Source organism: Puntigrus tetrazona, chromosome 7 (assembly GCF_018831695.1).
Source record: "Puntigrus tetrazona isolate hp1 chromosome 7, ASM1883169v1, whole genome shotgun sequence".
NCBI lineage: Eukaryota > Metazoa > Chordata > Actinopteri > Cypriniformes > Cyprinidae > Puntigrus > Puntigrus tetrazona.
In genome coordinates, this window is record NC_056705.1 from 17,029,198 (window position 1) to 17,048,650 (window position 19,453).

At 38.1% G+C, this 19,453-nt stretch overlaps 3 protein-coding genes across 5 annotated transcripts; 1 reads left to right on the forward strand and 2 right to left on the reverse strand.

Annotated features, from left to right (window-relative positions):
• Window positions 1–4,150: 4,150 nt before the first annotated feature.
• Window positions 4,151–15,371, forward strand: sema4bb (sema domain, immunoglobulin domain (Ig), transmembrane domain (TM) and short cytoplasmic domain, (semaphorin) 4Bb). Of its 3 annotated transcripts, XM_043244659.1 has the most exons (16): window positions 4,151–4,312; window positions 4,383–4,472; window positions 7,273–7,649; window positions 8,769–8,929; window positions 9,011–9,073; window positions 9,153–9,251; window positions 9,604–9,715; window positions 9,820–9,936; window positions 10,162–10,307; window positions 11,280–11,455; window positions 11,569–11,719; window positions 11,821–12,031; window positions 12,116–12,231; window positions 12,601–12,758; window positions 12,846–12,916; window positions 13,002–15,371. In XM_043244659.1, the coding sequence occupies exons 3-16, from the start codon at window positions 7,493–7,495 to the stop codon at window positions 13,793–13,795; spliced, it is 2,532 nt and encodes an 843-aa protein (XP_043100594.1). In that variant the 5' UTR covers window positions 4,151–4,312; window positions 4,383–4,472; window positions 7,273–7,492; the 3' UTR covers window positions 13,796–15,371. The 3 variants fall into 3 exon arrangements, with proteins under 3 accessions (XP_043100594.1, XP_043100592.1, XP_043100593.1); XM_043244657.1 differs by having other exon boundaries at window positions 4,151–4,472; XM_043244658.1 differs by lacking the exon at window positions 4,383–4,472.
• harbi2 (harbinger transposase derived 2) lies at window positions 14,701–17,181 on the reverse strand. The gene is made up of 4 exons (XM_043244660.1): window positions 16,464–17,181; window positions 16,267–16,382; window positions 16,069–16,180; window positions 14,701–15,985 (listed from the first exon to the last, which is right to left on the reverse strand). The coding sequence occupies exons 1-4, from the start codon at window positions 16,912–16,914 to the stop codon at window positions 15,612–15,614; spliced, it is 1,053 nt and encodes a 350-aa protein (XP_043100595.1). The 5' UTR covers window positions 16,915–17,181; the 3' UTR covers window positions 14,701–15,611.
• Window positions 17,182–17,329: 148 nt separating this feature from the next.
• serf2b (small EDRK-rich factor 2b) lies at window positions 17,330–18,829 on the reverse strand. The gene is made up of 3 exons (XM_043244661.1): window positions 18,687–18,829; window positions 17,832–17,940; window positions 17,330–17,742 (listed from the first exon to the last, which is right to left on the reverse strand). Exons 1-3 carry the CDS (start codon window positions 18,691–18,693, stop codon window positions 17,676–17,678), a joined length of 183 nt encoding a protein of 60 aa, XP_043100596.1. The 5' UTR covers window positions 18,694–18,829; the 3' UTR covers window positions 17,330–17,675.
• Between the last annotated feature and the right edge of the window lie 624 nt (window positions 18,830–19,453).

A 19,453-nucleotide genomic window follows, 5' to 3' on the forward strand; every position in this document is an offset into this window, starting at 1 on the left:
CTTATACACAATTTTCTGTTAAAGGTTTGTACAGTGTCAAACAATTAAGCATGCATTTTTTTTTGTCAAATATTTATATTCCCAATACAAGATTATTTCATAATGCATTTTAAAATTTGTGTTTAATTGACATGTTTTTTTTCTGCCTGCTGGATTCCCATGAAGTTATTGCTTAGGGTTAGTGCTGATGTGAACTGAGATGGAGATCTGTTTCTTTGCATTGCATCATGTCCTCTCAACATCTGTGACCAGTGGGATCTCCAAGCTGGAAGACTGAGTGTTTGTGTGTGTGCTTGACCATTTGTGAATCGGGATGCACCTGGAAGGAGTAATTGCCCTGACTCAAAATGTCTCTCTAATGCAGGAATTACAATATACAGCTCCCTTATATGTATCTGTATACATGTGCGTGAACACATACATACATCAACAGGTGGTTAGAGTGCAATAAGCCAGAACATTATTTCAGCTCTTGACTTCTGAATGTGTGAAAGAAGCCTTTCTCCTTCTATGGGTGTGTATCCACACCCACAGCGGGGTGTGTATAGATCCAGTGGGAGAGATTAGCTTGAGAGTTTCTGGCTGCAGTTCATTGCTGAGTGAATCATAAAAAGAACATGCACACACACACAACACATGGAGCACATTCGGTGACACTCCACCCCCTGCACACATAGTGAATGGAGTGGCATTCAGCTCTAGGTTGACAGGTCTGTATTAGCCCAGTTCCCATCATGCAGAGCTGGCCTAGTGTTTTAGGACAAGACCCTCATTAGTATCAGGCTTGGGCATACTGAGTGGAACTAATGATGAGAAGTGAGGTCTAAAACGGCACTTCATGTCCTGACTGGTCTTTTATTAGGGTCAGTGCTACTTTCATTTTGGACATCCGGAGAGATTTTTTTTATTCTGTCAAGATGTTCAGTCATACAGTTTGGACTTGTTTAAAACTAACCTGTTACTGACAGAGAATTTGGAATCAGTTTGTTGAGCCGCTAAAGAAAGGTCAGGGCATTGACTTTAAACATCCTGCTCCTAGTTTCTGTCGTTTTCTTCTTCTCACAGTCTCCCACCCCCTTTCCCTTTTTCTTTCACGGTTTCACTCACTTGATTCCTGTTTTGTTGTTCTGAGAGATGAGGTAACGGTCCCTAGAGCACTGTCCATTCTTATTCGATTCTCATTCAAATATGTCTTGCAAATAAGCCTGAAGGACCCAAAATGTACCCTCTTAACAGAAAATAAGCAGATACTTGGATTCAGAGTCGTATTTCTAGTAATGACATTAAAGCATTGTTGTTACTCCACAATACAAATTTATTTTTTGTGTACAGATCACAAACTAACAATTTGTTATGACAGCTCATTATTTCTAAGAGTTGGCTTGTCTCAGAATGGTCAGGTCATCATCTGTTAGTCTGTTATCCTTGTTTTACTGTTTCAAGAGTGCAGCTGACCTACATAGATTCAACGAAGGAGATTACTGTCAAGTTTACTAAAAACTTTGCTGAAGACCAAGCTGCTTTGAAACTGTTTGTATATTCTACTTCTCATTCTCATATAGTCACATTCCCATTCCGGATATTTCTATAATATTTTGATGTAAAGTTTTAAGGGGACAGTTCTTACAAAAATGAAAAACCTCTCATTATTTATTTATCACCTTAGTGTTGTTCCAAACCTTATGACAGCTTGTTTCTGTCATAAGAAAGTTGCAACTTTTGTCACGAACCACAATTCTAAGATGAATGCTCACGTATGAGTTTGCAATCGCATGTTTTTCAGAGATCTTGCATTTCTGGCTTTTTTTCTGAGATATAAAGATTATAAGTCACAAATATATTTTTATTGGCAGAAACAGGCTTTTTTTTCAGTGAAATACAAAATAAAATATTGACCAAAAGTATCTTTCAACAGATTGTGGCTGGTCCTGTAAGCTGGTTGGAGGCACCGTTTATTTAGTTATATATATGGACTGCTGGTGACTCTGACTAACGTCAGTTCATAATCGCCAGTCAAGTCTCCTCGCCTGGGAATGCAACCCCTGTGTTTACACAAGATATCCCTCTCCCTTGCCACAACTCATCGGACTGTTCACGCCATGCACTGAGGGGCAGAACTGCCCAGCAGCAACACTCTGAACTGGCTCGATTCCTAGAAGCATTAACAGTTCGATGACTCTTGGATGTTTTGATTTGATTTGAATTTGAAGAGGAGGATATGACGGCTTGCTGAGTCAAACGCGCGGTACTCGGTGTGTATATGCAAGAGAGAGGGGTGGGAAGGGTGGGGGTGCAAGTGCATTAGGGGTACCAGAAATATCCTGAGAGCATCTCCAGTACCCCTCAAAAGTGCTTATGTCTAGACTATTTTGGCTGTCTGCTCTTTCTGCTGAATGCAGTTAGTCTCTCAGTCCATGAATGTTTCATACACCAAACCACATTTGATGGACCATCATAAGTCATCCATCTAGCTGTGCAATTGTATGTCTTCCAAAGAAACAAATGTTTCAGAGATTTATGTGAAATTACACAGTACTCCCTATTGCAGTCTTTTCGAAACCGCATGATATTTATGAATGTAGGTGCACACAGCTGTGACAGACGACTCACTATTATACAATATAAGGTAACAAAAGCGTAAGAAAAGTGCTGAGTAAGACCAGCTGTTTATGTTTAGGTAGTAAACCTAAAATTCTAGACGAAGTTGGTTTGGTCCACCAAGTGAAAGCCCATTGTGCACATGACTCAGGGCTCTCATTTCTCATTTGTTCAATTGTGGAGTAGACCGAACAGTTGCTGGTTTCCTAGGAGACAAGCCAGGAGATGGTAAGGACAGACGCTGAGCTTGCGTCTGTACAAATAAGAAGACAGTACAGCTTGACACAGAAACAAGAATCTTTCTCTCTGGTTCTTCCTCATTACAGATGAACCACTTTTGTGTTTACATAAGTTTATATTTATTCTGTTATTTCTGCACAAACAGGGTGCAGTTGGTGAATGAATGCCAGGTGAACAAAGCAACATTCTAACTTTGAATCTGAATCTGGACACAATAACAGAGTGAATGAATCAAAAGAATGCCACTACCAGTCAAAAGACGATGGAAAAGACTGTACCACCCGAGGTTGGAATAAATCCTTTTGATAACCAACTCCTGACTAAGAGCACAACTGCTCATTAGAAGTATTAAACTGCATTTAATGCCAGTCTGCCGTAACTTTACTTGAGATTTCATGGATGCCTGAGCTCAGCTTTGGGCCTTGCTGCTGATCTACCTCTAATCCCCTGTAATTTCCTTTGAATGCTACACTGTGAATTATTCTCCTCAATTTGAATGACTTTGAGAGTCCCAGAAACCTTAAAGATTGTCTGGTTGGCTGTGCTATTTTTAAACTATTATATATATATATATATATATATATATATATATATATATATATATATATATATATATATGTGTGTGTGTGTGTGTGTGTGTGTGTGTGTGTGTGTGTGTGTGTGTGTGTGTGTGTGTGCGTGCGTGCTTGTGCTTGTATTGTTGAGTGTGTGTGCTTTTTTTGACATGAGCACACAATTTTTATGACACTGGTATGACATAATTATTACAAGGAGAAGGTGACCATGTCCCCATTTTTCAAAACGCATATAAATCACACAGAATTAATGAATTATTTTTATTTATTATTTTTTTAAATCCAGAAAGTTTCCTTTAAGGTGTAGGGTTGGTGTAAGGCAATAGCGCACTTTTTGTACAATATAAAAACCATTACGCCACAAAAACAAACGTGTGTGTTATTGTTAATGTCATTAAAATATAATTATCTGCAAACAAAAAAGAAAACATTTCATAGAAATTATTAAAGTATGTTACATTAAATTACATTAATCAGAAATATGCTTTTGTTCAATTTATGTATATATTTCTTTACATTCCCAAAAATAGCTTGACAAGAAAAAAAAAACTACTTTTGGTCATTTTTTACCAACTGAGCAATTCTTAGTGTAGTTTCCCATTGGTTTCAATTGTGACTATGAATAAAACATAGTGTTTCTCTGCCAGACCTCAGGATAAAGAGAGTACCTCTGGTTTGATGTGTGAGTGTGTTAGAGGTGTGGCTCCAGTGAATGGTTGGAGGAGGGTCGAGTGTCTCAGCGGTAGATCCATGAGCGAAGAAATCAGCGGCTGAATTTTATACAGTTAACCGGGACTGAGAGGAACCATGCTGGAATACAAACCTTAAAGCTCATTCACGACTCGCATCAGTTTGCAGTCGCTTCGGACAGCGGCGTGATGGCTTTAAGCGCTTTGGTGGTAAGTTGCGTTTATAAACAATAAGTTAAAGGGGCAGTGCATTGACCAAGAGGTGCGATCAAGGATTCAGTATTGTTCGCAGAAGATGTAGGACCGACCACGTTTGTCTGTTGAATGCCGCGTGCGCAAAGTCACCTGTTGCAAAACATCACTTTTTAATGTAAGTCAATTCAATTATTCATTTTTTGTTTAACACGAGTGCTTTGGTGCTAAAAGGTGCTACCAGGATCCAGACTGTATATATCGTGTGTTTGTAGTGGTAGTAGAGGGTGGGTGGGTGGTGAGTTGGGGGTGGGTAGGTGGGTGGAAATGGGTTCAAATAAACAAGGTGGTGCTGGATTGTGCGTATGTGCTCTCACACATTCACCGCGAAAGTAAAAGTCGACATCTGCAAGTATGTGTGAGGGAGAATAAACGTTAGAAGCGGGGCGAACTGTGCAAAAACAGCGCTGAAAAAAAGCTGTGAACTCGACTTGTGTTTTTTTTGTGTGAGGCTCTTAACTGCTAATGAAACGTTATCATAATTTCGTTGCGTTCATTTTAGATGTTTGGCATAGTCGTCAGTAGTAATACGAGGGCAGGGCAGTGGCAGTTTACATCCATAAAGAGCAAATGTGACCACTGTATGTAAAGTGAAGCAATTCTCTTGGTAACAAATAATGTTTTGTCATATTAGGTCTGTGTCACTTTATTTAAAGTATTCAGTTAAAGTGGAATAGTGCTTAAAACAGACACCCATGAATAATGAAGTTAGCATTTTTGATATTGAAGCAAGCTTGATCGCATCCAAGCAAATGAAGAAATATTATATTTGATCGGCTACTGATATTTGCAGAACTCATTCTTTAGAGCGTGTTTATCTTTTTCAGAAGTAGTGCATTCATTAACATTACTGATTGATATTAATCAGTTTAATTATGAGTGGAATCTGAAAATTGATATTATCTTCCTTAATTGTGTTGGCTGGACTTTTAACTTTGTTTTTTGCTTCAGACCATGTGACTTTGGAGTGTAGTGTAAGGGAGGCTTGATAATGATTAACACTTGAGATAACAGTTTTATTGAAAATAGTGTGTGTGTAACCTTTTTTTGTATTCTACGAAAGATGATTTTATAACAAAGTCATCAAAACTGAGGAAAGCTTTTTTATATTTCTATTCAAAGACAGAAGACTTAGTGTTTCTAAAACAACAACAACAACAGGTAACAACTGTAGCTGGTCTCAGTGGTTGAGTGAGTGAAGAGAGCACATGAAAGCAGACTTGTATTGTTTACTTAAACTCTGCTCTGTTTAGAACTTCATCAGTCTTTTGGATCAAAGACTATAAGGACTAGACAATGAATACCTTGTATGTCCTATCAAAGAAACGTTTGATGTTTATATTATTTTATAAAGATAGTGTGAGCTCTTCTGTTTTGAGTCAGCTGGAAGTCAATAAATAATAACTTCTCTCCATTTGGCTTATTACTTTGTCAGAGGAAGACTCTTCTCACACTTCAGGACAGGAGAAGATCCTTTGCTTTGTAACAGTCTGAGAACATGCTGCTTGTACTCATGTGCAATGCCTGTTGTTTGTACTTGTAGATGATCTTCAGGAGTTTCAGTACAAGTTACTGATATAGAAGCCTTTATTGAACATTTTGCCCTAGGGACTCGCCGTGCAAGTGGAAGTAGTAAAAGAAAGCAGCCCAATGTTGTACTGCCCTTTCCAGTTAGTATAATAAAAGTGTTAGGGGAAAGATGCTAGACAGCTTGTAAATTTTATTGCATATATCAGAGATCTTTTTGAAGTTGAAATAACAAGTTTGACCTCTGTATCTTCGGCTTCTGTAGATCTTAGTAGTTTACAATGCCGTGCATCGCATTTGTGGTGACAATGAAAAGACATTTGCTCATGGTGCTAAAACTTATTAGATTTAGCTGTATGTTTAGATTTGTTCACACTGCATAATATTTAATAAGAGGGTTATTAAGAGAGTTACATCACATTTTGAATTAATTATAATCTTCTGTACAAAATCCTCAGGTTGTGATGTCACCATCTTGTAACATTATGCACCAAGTAAGTTAATTTTAACATAAAAGGGGGTTATTAGTTTGGAAAAAAATTAATATATTATATGTAGAGTAAGTTTTATTGAGCCATATTTTAGTTTTTTGTGCATGCAATGGTGTGTAATGTGATTGGGCGGCTGTAACTGAAGTTCATGTAAGTGTGAGCAACATATTTATTTTTACCGCAGTCTTTAATCATTTAGAAGTGCCTGACTTCCAGTTCTGACTCTTGAGTCTTAACAGAAGCACAGGGCAGTTCTGCAGAATGAAGTTGAAGCTCTGTTACATCTATGTGTCATTTTGTTTATAGTAGAGGAATGCATCTATATTTGTATATTTTTCATGGCTGAAATTGTTAAAGTGGTATATTATCTTGTCAAATTGTTTGCTTAAGACAAAATGGTCACCTGATCTATCTAATGATTTATTTTATTTCAGTCTGTTTGGAATTGGATTTGAATGCTGATCTAATTTTCTCCAACAGGAAAACAAAATAAATAAATAATATAAATATTATAGGTAAATAGAAGATGAGAACATGAGTGTAATCAGTATTGCATTTTGTAATTTTATTTGTGTGTTGTGTTTGAGGCTACAGAGACTATGCACCCTTCCTGTTTTCAGGACGTACCATCCTTTAAAACCGATCAGGCCAAAAGGGAGGAGTTGTTGTATTTCCAAATTCTGTTTGGATAATGTCATGCAGAGGAGGACATGCTATTCAGCCTCTTTCCCAGAAAAACACTGAAGCATGTGTTGTGGATGTAGAGTTCACTCTCTTTTGAACTGAGAAGCACCCATTTGTTTTCTGACATTTTTAATTCAGACTTAGGGAAGCTGCATGATTTGTTGTGTTAGTTTCTGTCCGATCACGTGATTAAATTTCTCCCTCTGCACATTTCAGGCCATCTAATTGGAGTTTGCTACGCAGATAGTCTCTAAAAGAAGGAATGTTTGCCCACAAGGATCTGATATCTCTTCACCTTTGACCTCTTTGAGGACATAATTGAAACATGGCAAGGTCTCAGTGACCTTAGAATCCCAGTAAGAATCAACGACGGGGTGTAAACATAACATACTGAAGATACCTGGAATATAACCATCTTCAACCGCGAAGCGAAACCATGGCAACTAAATGTAAAGACCAGTGGAAAGTATCCATGGAAACCACAAACTCTGTCTGGCTTATGTTTTGGACCATATGGATTTTTTTGGCTGGAGTCTTACAAGCAACCACGGCGAGTGAAGATGATGTCACAGCACGCATCAGTTTCTCATACAGTGAGTGCATGAATCAGCTATTCATTATTTCACAGATACATTCTTATTTACATTTTATCACAATTTATGTATTATTATAATAATCCCACCTAAAGCTTCAGTCACACTGTTGCTTATTCCATGAATTTTTCACCGAGGCTGCATTTACTTGATAGAAAAATACTGTAAAAAATGAAATGGTGTTAAATATTAGAGTTCAACTGTTTTCTTTTTTGTCATATAGTTAAAATCCCTTTTATTCTTGTGATGGAATCATTTCTTCAGTGTCCCTCGTGATCCTTAAGAAACCATTCTAATATGCCGATTTGGTTGGAAATATTTTTTTTTATTATTAATGTTTTTTTTTATTATTAATGAAAACAGTTTCGTTGGAATATGTTTTGTGGAAATACATTATCATTGTAGTGCCAGAAGTGTTTAAAATAAGTGAATAAACAAATATAAAAACACATTACAAAAGCAGTAACGAGCGCTGTATTGCGTAGAAGAAGCTCTGCTGGCCCAGATTCCCTCAGACTCCCACTCATCTGAAATAATTTAGCTCAATTTAAAGGCTACTTGAATTGCCATGATGTTTCTTATTCCCGAAAGACCCATTATGAGACTGTTCCAAATGTTGCGTTCACTCATCTTAGCCAAACACACAGGAGAGTTTAATCCTTGATTGTAAACATTTACAAGAGCTATTAGAACCATTTGCAAACCCTGGCTGGTGTACTGTATCAGAGTAACAGCCATCCTCATTAATCATTTGAGGTTGAAAATGCAAATGTAATGGTTGTACTTAGAACCGAACGGCTTGTAAAGGGTTTTATGTGAGTAAACACTGACGTTAGTGACCTGTGTGCCATGGCAGGAAAACCTGGACATGCGAACCGTCTTAATTTTAAATGGTTGGTTTGTGTGCCAGGTAGTTTTTTTGTAGTTTTGAAGATGCATTCCTTGTGAGGATGAATTTTGAATGTACTGTAAGAATTTGGCCTGTTAGTGAAGTATACATGTGAGAAAAAGCTTTGTCAGAAGCAAGCTTTTTTGTTCTTTTAATGAAGTCAATTAAAGCTGCGTATTTGAAGTAACATTTTTGCCTGTGTGTGTGTGTGTGTGTGTGTGTGTGTTCAGATGCACAAGGACGATCAGTGAGAGAGTTCTCTGTGGATGGTGTGTATAACTATTCAAGCCTTCTGCTGAGCCCAGATGAAAACAAGATCTACGTGGGAGCCAGGGAGAACATATTCTCTCTCAGCCTGGACAACATCAGCGTGACGTATCTGCAGAAAACTGTAAGTGTGTGAGAGGATGATTGTAGTAGTGTGTAGGAGTGTATTTTCATGTTACTCAGCAATGTTTTGCATCTTTTCCAGCTCACATGGAACACTCCTGACTCGAAGAGGAAAGAGTGTATCTTCAAGGGAAAGGACCCCCAGGTACGTGGTGGTTTTTAATATAAATGTGAAATAATATATTAACAGCAAACAAAAATAACCTGTCTTTCATGTGTTACAGACTGATTGTTTCAACTACATCAAGATTTTACTGCGTCTGAACAGCACACACCTGTATGTGTGTGGGACGTATGCCTTCAGCCCCATCTGTGCTTACATTGTGAGACATTTTTTTCTCTTTATGATGTTCAATGATATTTAACTGTATCCTTTAACCAACTTAAAAAAAAAAAAAAAAACATTTAGGATAAAAGTAAACATTTACTGTGCATTTTTCATACATTTTAAAAAGAATTTTTTTCTCTTAATCAGAATAGATAAAAAGACTGTAAATAAGTAGATTGTCTAGATAAAATATGACAATCTATCAATCTACTTCATAATAAATTAATTAGATTTAAATACATTTTTTTTATAGTTTTTTTTTTTTAATATCATCGATCCTTTTGTGTGAATGCATCTGGTATCATTTGTTCTAACTGTTTCTCCATGTTTTTCTGGAAATTCTGTAGAACATTTCAAGTTTCTCTCTGGAAAGAGATGAAAAGGGGGAACACGTTATGGAGGACGGACGTGGACGCTGTCCATTTAATCCAGAATACAGATCTACAGCTATTACAGTTGGTGAGTATGCTCATGCAAAAACAATGCAATCATGTTGTTTGAACTTCATATATAAACATGCTGCTTTAGTGTTAGTGAGCACTTGTATTTTTGTTGTGTTACAGATGGGGAACTGTACACTGCCACTGTCAGTAACTTCCAGGGAAATGAACCCACCATATATAGGAGTCTAGGGTCTGGCACCCCTCTTAAAACGGAGAACTCTCTCAACTGGCTCCAGGGTAAATATATACAAACACACACACTTCCTCACAAGGGACTTCTTAAGAGATAAATATCTAAAAATAAATGCCAGCATCAGTGATTACAGAACCCTGCTTTCTCACGCATGGTAAAAACAAATGATCGCTGACTGATACTGAGGTTAAATAAACGTTAATGCTATTTTGTTTTCTGAAATATGATTTTTGAAAGTGTTTTTATTTGTGTGTGCTGCGGTCTGTTAGACCCGGCGTTTGTAGGTTCTGCACATATTACAGGTTCGGACAGCGAGAGAAGTGATGATCAGATCTACTTTTTCTTCAGCGAAACGGGGAAAGAGTTTGACTTCTTTGATAACACCATAGTGTCCAGGATTGCACGTGTGTGTAAGGTAAGATGGATTGTTTAAGCAGTTCACACACTGTTGATAAAGTCAGCATAAACCTGAGAAAGAACACGTACAGACACATGCGTGCACAAATGCCAATATTTCCAGTATCACTATTCACTTAAGCATGTTCTTTATCTTCTAAACATTCTTCAACACATTCTGCTTTAGCTCTAAAGGTCAACATAAATATTACAATGTTTCCTGGTGTTATGCATAATCCATTAGTGCACAGTACATTATATAGTCTTAATAGTCTTTTTATTAAAATTTAAAGACTTGCTCTGACTTTCTCTTAAATATGTTTTTTGTCACCTTTTGGACAGAGTTAATGAATAAGAAGCTAGATTTTAGAAAACTGGTATTTAAATTAGCTTAATTTTCTTTAGGACAGACCTTAGGTGACAAATAAATCTTCTGGTTGCAGTTAACATGAAGAAAGAGTACACGTTGTTCATTTACACTTAATACATATAATACACTGTAACAGTGCAAAGCTGTTACAGTGTAATAAAGTCATTGAGTTTAACAGACGAACCAGGATAGCTATTTTTAGTTAATTGTTATAACCCTGGACACCTGTAAAACTTGGGTGTCTGGTCACATTAGTTTGATGTTAACTTAAAAAGCTGATGAACAAGGTGAATCACAGGAGACTGTGAACTTTACCCTATTAATGCTCACATGTGCGTTACTTTCCCTCCCACCGATGCTTCCCATGGGAGTACCATGTTTTGTGTTAGACATGTACTATTACTATGGTATTACAATGTTCTGGACAATTATATAAATACTGTGGTATACATTCAGTACCATGTTATGATTACACATTACTATAGTACCGCATTTATGCTGTGAAACCAGGGCTGGAGTTATGATGCCCCCTAGCGGTCTTTTTTTAAATATTATGAATTATTGAGACTATGTCTCGTTTGGAAATTGTAAATAGTTTGTTTGTTTCGTGTGCGACCTCAGGAGGATCAAGGTGGTGAGAGAGTCCTGCAGAAGAAATGGACCACATTTCTGAAAGCTCAACTGTTGTGTTCTTTACCGGACGATGGCTTTCCTTTCAACATCATACAGGATGTATATGTGCTTCCAGCCCAGCGCAAGAAAAACACACTCCTATATGCAGTCTTTACTTCTCAGTGGTGAGCAAAAACATGTAGAGTGGCAAAGGAAGATATGCTTGAAGGGAGAGGATGTTATTTAATCATACTGGAAACTAAATGTAACATTGCTAATTTGTTGTTATGTTTTGTAGGAGTAAAGGTCTGGCAGGCAGTTCAGCGGTGTGTGTGTTCAGCATGGATCAGGTAGAAAAATCCTTCAGTGGCCGTTACAAAGAGGTGAACCGAGAAACACAGCAGTGGTACACATACACACACTCTGTACCTGAACCACGGCCTGGAATGGTAAGATAACACACTTCCACGTATACACTTTACTGGTTCTATAAAAGTGGAGGATCTTTTCTTTGAAGCTTTTTGTAAAGATTTTTTTGTCCTTTCTACAGTGTATCACTAATGCTTCAAGGCAGCTGGGAATTGACTCATCCCTTGATATGCCAGATAAGGTGCTAAACTTTGTGAAAGACCACTTCCTGATGGACAGTCCTGTCAAAAGTCAGCCTGTGCTCTTCACACACTCTGTGCACTACACACAAATTGCTGTACACCAAGTGCAAGGCCTCCACAGAGCTTATGACGTGATGTTCATCGGCACAGGTATGTGGGGTTTTTTTTTTGATTTTCTGTAATTATATTTCTGCTTCGAAATGGCTGTTGATGTTGTGCTCTGTGATTTGTCAGATGATGGACGTTTGCAGAAGGCTGTGAATGTAGCCGGTATGATGCACATCATTGAGGAGATTCAGCTTTTCCCAGAGCAACAACCTGTACAAAACATAGAGCTGGATTCAGCTAAGGTGTGTGTGTGTGTGTTTATGCAGTAACTCTTTACAATTTGTAAACATAAATTAACAGAAAGTGTTACTGAACATAAAAAGTTACTGTTGAAAAGTTATGCTCTTTGTTTTTCTACCTTTTCTATGAACAGAAAGTCGAACGTAACAGAATTAATTTGAAATATATTTTTGTGACATTGCAAATGTCGGTTTTTATCATTTTACCGCATCCTTGTTGAACAAAATTACGAATTTCTTGTATTGTATTGACCCTAGACTTTTGAATGGTAGTGTATGTGATCAAACCTTTACAAATTTTACTTGCCTTTGTGCTCCACAAAGCATTCATTTCACTCTCTTACTTTGAACCCTCTCTCTCTCAACAAACAGGGTTTGTTATTTGTGTCGTCACACTCTGGTATTGTGCAGCTGCCAGTAGCAAACTGCAGTTTCCATAACAACTGTGGCGAGTGTGTTTTGGCCAGAGACCCATACTGTGCCTGGACAGGCACACACTGTGCTGACGTCACACGTATCCCACCACAAGAGTAAGTCGCCTTTCTTTCCCTTTTCCAGAGCATCTGCTACAGTAATAATTTTCAGTACCAATTTCTACCTTCCTTTGCATATTTCAGCCAATGGCAGCAGGATATCAAGAAGGCAGACGCTTTAAAATGTAACAGCAAAATATACACTGAGAGTTCAGGTAAACCTACAAATCCCGACATATACAAGCATCTGTCATCCGTCTGAATATCTCATAACACCCATCTGTCTTCCTCTCTTTCTAGTGTTACCACGTTCTTTCCCAAGTTCCCAAGAATCTGATTGCGAGCTCATTACCGTCCCAGCTAATACTCTTCGCCTGCTGCCCTGCAATCTTCGCTCCAACCATGCTCAAAGGAAGTGGTCATACAAGCCAGATGTAGGACATTTTCTGTTCCCAAGCCCGGACGGTGGGTTAGTAGTCAGCGGCCATGCAGGCGGCAATGAGGTCTTCTCGTGTTGGTCAGAAGAACATGGCTTCAGGCAACTCTTGGCCAATTACTGTGTGAAGGCAGAGCCCTTATCTGAGACCACAACTAATACAGGGCGGATGGATGCACGTCTTATAATCCAAAGCATATCTTCGGACGTCTTGTCCGGTGAATCAGCGCATTTCGCTCAGCTGCGCATAAAGACGTATGGCACCGAGCTGGCAGTAGTGTGTGTGCTGTTAGCTGTTTGTGTGCTTTCGTTTGGACTGTCTGTAGCGTATCGACACAGGGGCCGGATGAAGGAGGTACTGAGAGGAGGAGAGCAAACTGCAGGAGCCCAAAAGAGCACAGTCAAGCCTGGGGAGAATTTACCCCTCAATCCTGGTGCGCTTCCAACCTCCCCATCCGACCACAAAAGCTACCAGACATTGGAGGATAATTGTGGTTACATAATTGCTGAGACAAGCACGCAGAACAACTCCAAGGAGGCACAAACACTTGCCCAAACACCACAGAATGGCTTTAAAGAGACTCACGTGGAAGTCAGTGACATTAGCCCTCGGCCACGAGTACGACTGGGCTCTGAGATCAGAGACTCTGTGGTGTAAAATACTGACGTTTCCGATGAATTTCCATAATAACGCATAAAAAGTCTAACTCTCTTAATGTTCACTTGGTACATTCAATGGGCAGCTTTCTTGAAGACTAAGCGTACTGAGCCCTGAGCAAAAAAAAAAATAGATGGGACATGCTCAGTGTGTGTACTGCCAAATTGTAGTTGTTTAAGACAATGCCCTCAAATCTACCCACATCTCCTTCACTCTTTCATGTTACATGTTAAAATATGACACAGTTTATTGTGTTGTTATGAGTGCGCTGATACATTAGAGATCGGAAACTACAATCCAAGGAAGGGTGGACCAGATGGTTGAACAGGAGAGAGATGGGCAATGAGCCTCGTGTTTTATGAATGGTACTGGTGCTATTATCACTGCCAAGACAAAGAGTAATGATGCCTAACTCAAGGTGAGAAGACTGTTCTATATGTTTGTTTGTATTCCTTTGCTTTTTTATGTGCAGGTGTTTAATGGGGTACTCTAAATTTGAGATTTGACTATTAAACATATAGTCCATACTCTCATTATACTGGCATTGAACACCAGGCAGTTCAGTCCAAGTTGCTTGTTAGTGTTATAGAACACGGTTACTTTCTTAGCAGCTTAGAAATCTGCTATTATTTTTATTTATTACCTTTTAATTTCCGTTTTATTGTTTATTTTCTTAGTATTTTGGTGTTTTCTATTCTGTTATTCTAATGAGTTCATGTTAGTAAAGTGCCTGGTGTTAAATAATGGTATAATGTGTATATGGAACTATTAAAAGTGGAGTAATTATGAAATAAATAATTATATTTGCTTTAAGATCAAATGTAGCAAGCGTGCGCGAGCGTTAAGAAATTTAACCCTTGAATGTACATCTGAAGAGTTATATGGGAATGTAAAGCACAAAAAAATTGTGATTCTGTTTTGCCACATAGGCTGGTTGGTTATTGTGTTTGGTACAGAATATAGATGGAATCTATACAGGCAGAAACGAGGTAACGGTACTGTATAATGATACAATATTACAGTATAAACAGTATGCTTGGTATTTTGGTAGAGCGTGGTAATGGAGGAGTGGTTAATGCAATGGGAAAAGGCTGAAAACGTCTGTAAATTTGCAGCTTGTTTTTAAGGAAAAAAGAATAAGCAGAAGTACATTACAGGTTATGTTCATTTATGGGTATTCCAGACTTCAAACACACCCATGCACTAATGTTGCTATTATAGACATCTGTTCCACTTGGAAAAGTCTTTTTAATCCACATTAACCATGACATGTTTGATGTTGTTTAATCATGTGCTACATTCCACTGTGTTTTCAGCTTGTGTGTTTTGAATGGAAAATGTAAAGTAGATTGCGATCTTTTATAATTTGACACTGTTTTACTGTTGTTTTACATTGTACATTCATGCACTTTATTTTTTCTACCAGTATTTGTAAGCTGTAAATGAGGTAGGCCACTGTCAACATCAAATTTAATATCGTAACCAAGGTTTGTACAGTAATGAAGAGATGAAAATAGCGTCTGAAAGAGTGTCTCCACTGTCTGACATGCAAAATAAAATTTTGCATAAACTCAAACTGGCACAATTTTTTTTTACATTTCTTTACTCGAAATAAGATATATACATTTGTAATACATTATACAGATACAAAAAAAAAAAATCTCACATGAACATTTTTTCGAAGTCAAAATAGTTCTGAATAGTACAATTATCTATACATATAAACAGTACATATATATAACAGAAACGTTTATTTATAACAATATGAAAGGCAGTTATGGAACATGTGTAAACATGTTGGCCATTTTGCTGAACGCTAGGTAAAATATTCTGCTGTGATTGCATCTCTGACAGCTCTGCCAGTTGGATGGTCCTGTGTGAAGGGGTCTGTATCATCAGGTGGGAATTGATATTCATTCGGCACCTGCTCCTTCCTTATAGTGGCTATGTTGTGAAGGATAACACAGGCACCTATGATCTGAGATGCCCGCTCTGGTGACACTCTTAGGTCACGAAGACAGTTAAACCGTGCCTTTAAAATGGCAAGAGTCACGTCTATCTTGAGCCTGGTTTGACTGAGGGCCATGTTAAAGTCATGTTGTGGTTTTGTCTCAGGGTCAGGATAGGGAGTCATCAAAAAGCTCTGACACACGTAAGTTCTGTCTCCCACCAGCAGACCATCAAACAGCCCTGTCAATGAGCAGAAGAGAGAAGCGTGTCACAATGCCACAGTTCATTCAGATGTTGTGCACGGTTGTCCTAATTCATCATACCTTCTTCAAAGCGCTGACACAACAAAGACTTCTCAAAAATGTGGGTGTCAATCACAGAGCCAGGCCATCTCGCATCCAGACTTGTGATCATACACTGATGGTCACAAGTCATCTGTAAGCCACACACTGTAGGTGAGCCCCATGGTTTAGATTATCATGCATACATACATTATCATGAAAATAAACGCATGCACCTACCTGAACGTTGAGGCTATGAGTAGCGTTTCTGTTAAGATAATCAGCCTCAATTTGTTTTGTTGGAGTAGAGATTGGAATGTGCGTGCAATGTATTGCTCCAATAACTCTAGGAAATCCTTTCAAAACATCAAAAACATCAGTTTAGCGGCAACTTGCGTCCATTATTGGTAGTATGCTAGTGTACTAACCCACCTTACCAGCTATTTCAGAAAAGCCTTCTTTTATGGTCACAGTGGGTAGATGTCCAGGGAACGCAATGAAAGTGTTTATGTATCTCTGGAGCGCTATAACCACTCTACGAATAGTTCGGCAAACTGTGTTTTTGCTGAGCTTCTCGGCATCGCCCACTTCATACAAGTATGTGCCACTGGCAAAGAACCGCAAAGCGATACAAATCATCTGCGGGACGGTGGTCGCGTGGCTTCGCCGCGTAGGGTTTTTAATATGGGGCTCAAGAAGCCGACAAAGATATAACATCCCCTCCGCGGAAAATCTGTATCGCTCGTATAAATGTTCATCAGAGAATGCCAGTGGGTTTTGTTTATCTCTTATAACTCTTTCCCTGCGTAAAGCCCTTTGTACAATCTGGGCTCCGATGTCTACAGGATTCTCCATGTACGGCGAAGCCATTTTGCCGCTACTACGCATGCTTTAAGAATGGGTTTGCTTGCGTAGCTTTCCTCGCAGCTGATTGGTCCGATATGAATTATAGAAGTGGGCTGAAGCGTTTGTTACCTTTCTTGAGACTAAATCTTGGCGCTGTTTTATTAGAGCAGCTGTAGTGTAATCGATACTTTAGTAAACGAATCGCCGTCCAAAAACGCCACAGTAAATCAAAAGTAATAGTCTGCGTTATAGCGCCTCGAAATCATGTTAAAAATAACATCCAAATTCGTTTTTTGCTGTTTACGGAGTGTACAAAGACAAGTGGCTACTTCAGTGATGTCTATCAAGCAGTAACCATAAACCGTATCTGAACACCACAGGTTAGTCTGTATTTAAAAAAAAGCAAAGAATTAAATAAAAACTTTGCGAATGGTTAAAAACACTGAACCATAATACACACGTTACAGGGATAAGTTTAATTTCTAGGTGTGAATTAAAATGTACATTTTATTAAGAAGGGCACTTAATACAAAAATACAAGATTACAATGTCAGTCCAGACATTTTTGAGATTCCCATAATTTGGGCTTGCTCTGATTATTCGAACATAAAAAAAAACTCTCCTCCATCACTGAACACAAATCATTATGTACTGTATAGTTGATATGCCCTTTCAAGCACATTATGGAGTTTGGGTTGAAACATTAAAGAATCAAAGTCTCCACATCTACACAATGACAGATAGTCTCTCTTGACAAAAGAAAAAAATCAGGATGCCATGTCGATCGATGCGCCATTCACTGGTTATTTGCCTTTAGGGTCCCCTTTCTCGTTTGCCTTTTTTTGCTTCTGCTGCATGATTTCAGCATCTCTGGAATAAATAAAAAAAAAAAACAGTTCACACTCAGCATGATGCGCTCCGCAATTCCTCGTATCTGCTAGTTGTTATTATCTTTATACCTTTGCTTTCGGGCAGCTGCTGAGAGGCCATCTTCATTTCTCTTCCCTTTGGTATGCTCGTTTTGTTTCTTGGCATTCTTCTGACGGGCAAGTTCACGCTGATTTCCCCCTGCAGAATGAGACATCGCAACACTCTTCATGACTTATTTATACTTTACTGCTTTGAATATACAGAGATTGCAAACAGGATGGGATGAGCAACATAACACTCGGTTTAAAATCTCCAGTCAGTAACTGGCAAATCTACTCAGTATCAGCAAGTGTGTTTTTAAGGTAAGCAACATTGATGTTGTACCGTTTAACATGTGTAGAGTATGATGGAAAACACAGACATTTGTAGTAGTGAGGCGACGTGGCAATGAGGGCGCCAGAGAGCTTTCATAACAATAACATAGATACAAAAACCGTCAAAACTATCGACAGCACCACGAAATAAACAACTTCCTGATCTTCTGAAACATTTTGTCCACCGCTCCAAAACGAATTTTGCCCGCTGGCATTGCTAGTGAAATATTACTGACAACATCATTTAAGTTTGGTAATGTGAAACGTCTGTCAACTTTTCACCCCCAAAAAATAACTTTTGCACAAATTCTGTGAAACGTTTTCCGTGTCGCAGTGTAAATAATAAATACTAATCGGCAATATCACCATAAACCAGCATCAGACTTGTTTAACGAGTTTATCTTGTGATTTAATTTCGTGGACTCTATACAGAATAAGCTAGCTGGCAGCTAACGTTAGTTAGCCTTGTACCGTACCGCTTCTGTATTTGGCTTCCTACTGAAGTGCTTTCAGTAATAATAGTAGAAACTGAGAGCATGTCAATAAAATTAATAAAAATACAACACTCACTCGTCATGATTGCTCTTTTGTTGTCGCCGAAGCGCAAAGCTCAATCAGGCGTCACCTCCTATACTTATGATGGCTGGCTGACCCAAGTCAATTCGGAAGCTTTACGACAATACAATATCGAAATACAGCAGCCCGTTTCCAAGTGAACGCGCCTCGTGATCAAGAACGGACGTCATTACGTCATGTAAAGGAATTTTATGAAAATACGGAAATTATTAGAATATAATTTCGGTGCACCAATAAAACTATTAAAAACTGTTTGAATTTGTTCTGCATTGAATGTTTTTGTATAATGAATCTTGTGGAATAATAATGGTCCTCTTTTATATTGATGGTTTGTATATTTTACCTGTGTTGTTGCCTTTTCCAAATACTGTTGTACTGTTAGTATTTAGTATTATGTTTTGTTCTGTATATTCTTGATTTCAGAAAAAAGGTATTTTATACATTCTTACCTTTGAGTATGCTCAATTTAAAAATGCTTTTAACTGCAGCGGCCAATGCACCTTTTCTAGCGATAAAAAAGTATTTAAGTAGGAAATGTGACTAATATGTTAGGGAAAGGGGCTATCGTATTCTCCTTATTTTCTGAGATATTTTATTGAAGTTCCGTATAGGCGCTAATATTATCCTAATTTTATTTCAAAATATATTGTCATATTTATACATTATCATTTTAATAATTGTATTGTAAAAATATAGTTTAAATTAAAAATTGTTCTTGATTTAAAAGTTAAACATTGTAAATGTATTGGGTGCATCCATTC

Excerpts from the sequence above, each read along its gene's own strand:
- sema4bb (XM_043244657.1), top strand. The coding sequence starts at position 7,493 with ATGGCAACTAAATGTAAAGACCAGTGGAAAGTATCCATGGAAACCACA. Across the intron at positions 9,716-9,819 it reads ATCTACAGCTATTACAGTTG|ATGGGGAACTGTACACTGCC; the intron begins GTGAGTATGCTC and ends GTTGTGTTACAG. Across the intron at positions 12,917-13,001 it reads AATATACACTGAGAGTTCAG|TGTTACCACGTTCTTTCCCA; the intron begins GTAAACCTACAA and ends CTCTCTTTCTAG.
- harbi2 (XM_043244660.1), bottom strand. The coding sequence starts at position 16,914 with ATGCGTAGTAGCGGCAAAATGGCTTCGCCGTACATGGAGAATCCTGTA. Across the intron at positions 16,181-16,266 it reads CTCATAGCCTCAACGTTCAG|ATGACTTGTGACCATCAGTG; the intron begins GTAGGTGCATGC and ends TGTGGCTTACAG. Across the intron at positions 15,986-16,068 it reads GTGTCAGCGCTTTGAAGAAG|GGCTGTTTGATGGTCTGCTG; the intron begins GTATGATGAATT and ends GCTCATTGACAG.
- serf2b (XM_043244661.1), bottom strand. Across the intron at positions 17,743-17,831 it reads GCAGCTGCCCGAAAGCAAAG|AGATGCTGAAATCATGCAGC; the intron begins GTATAAAGATAA and ends TATTTATTCCAG.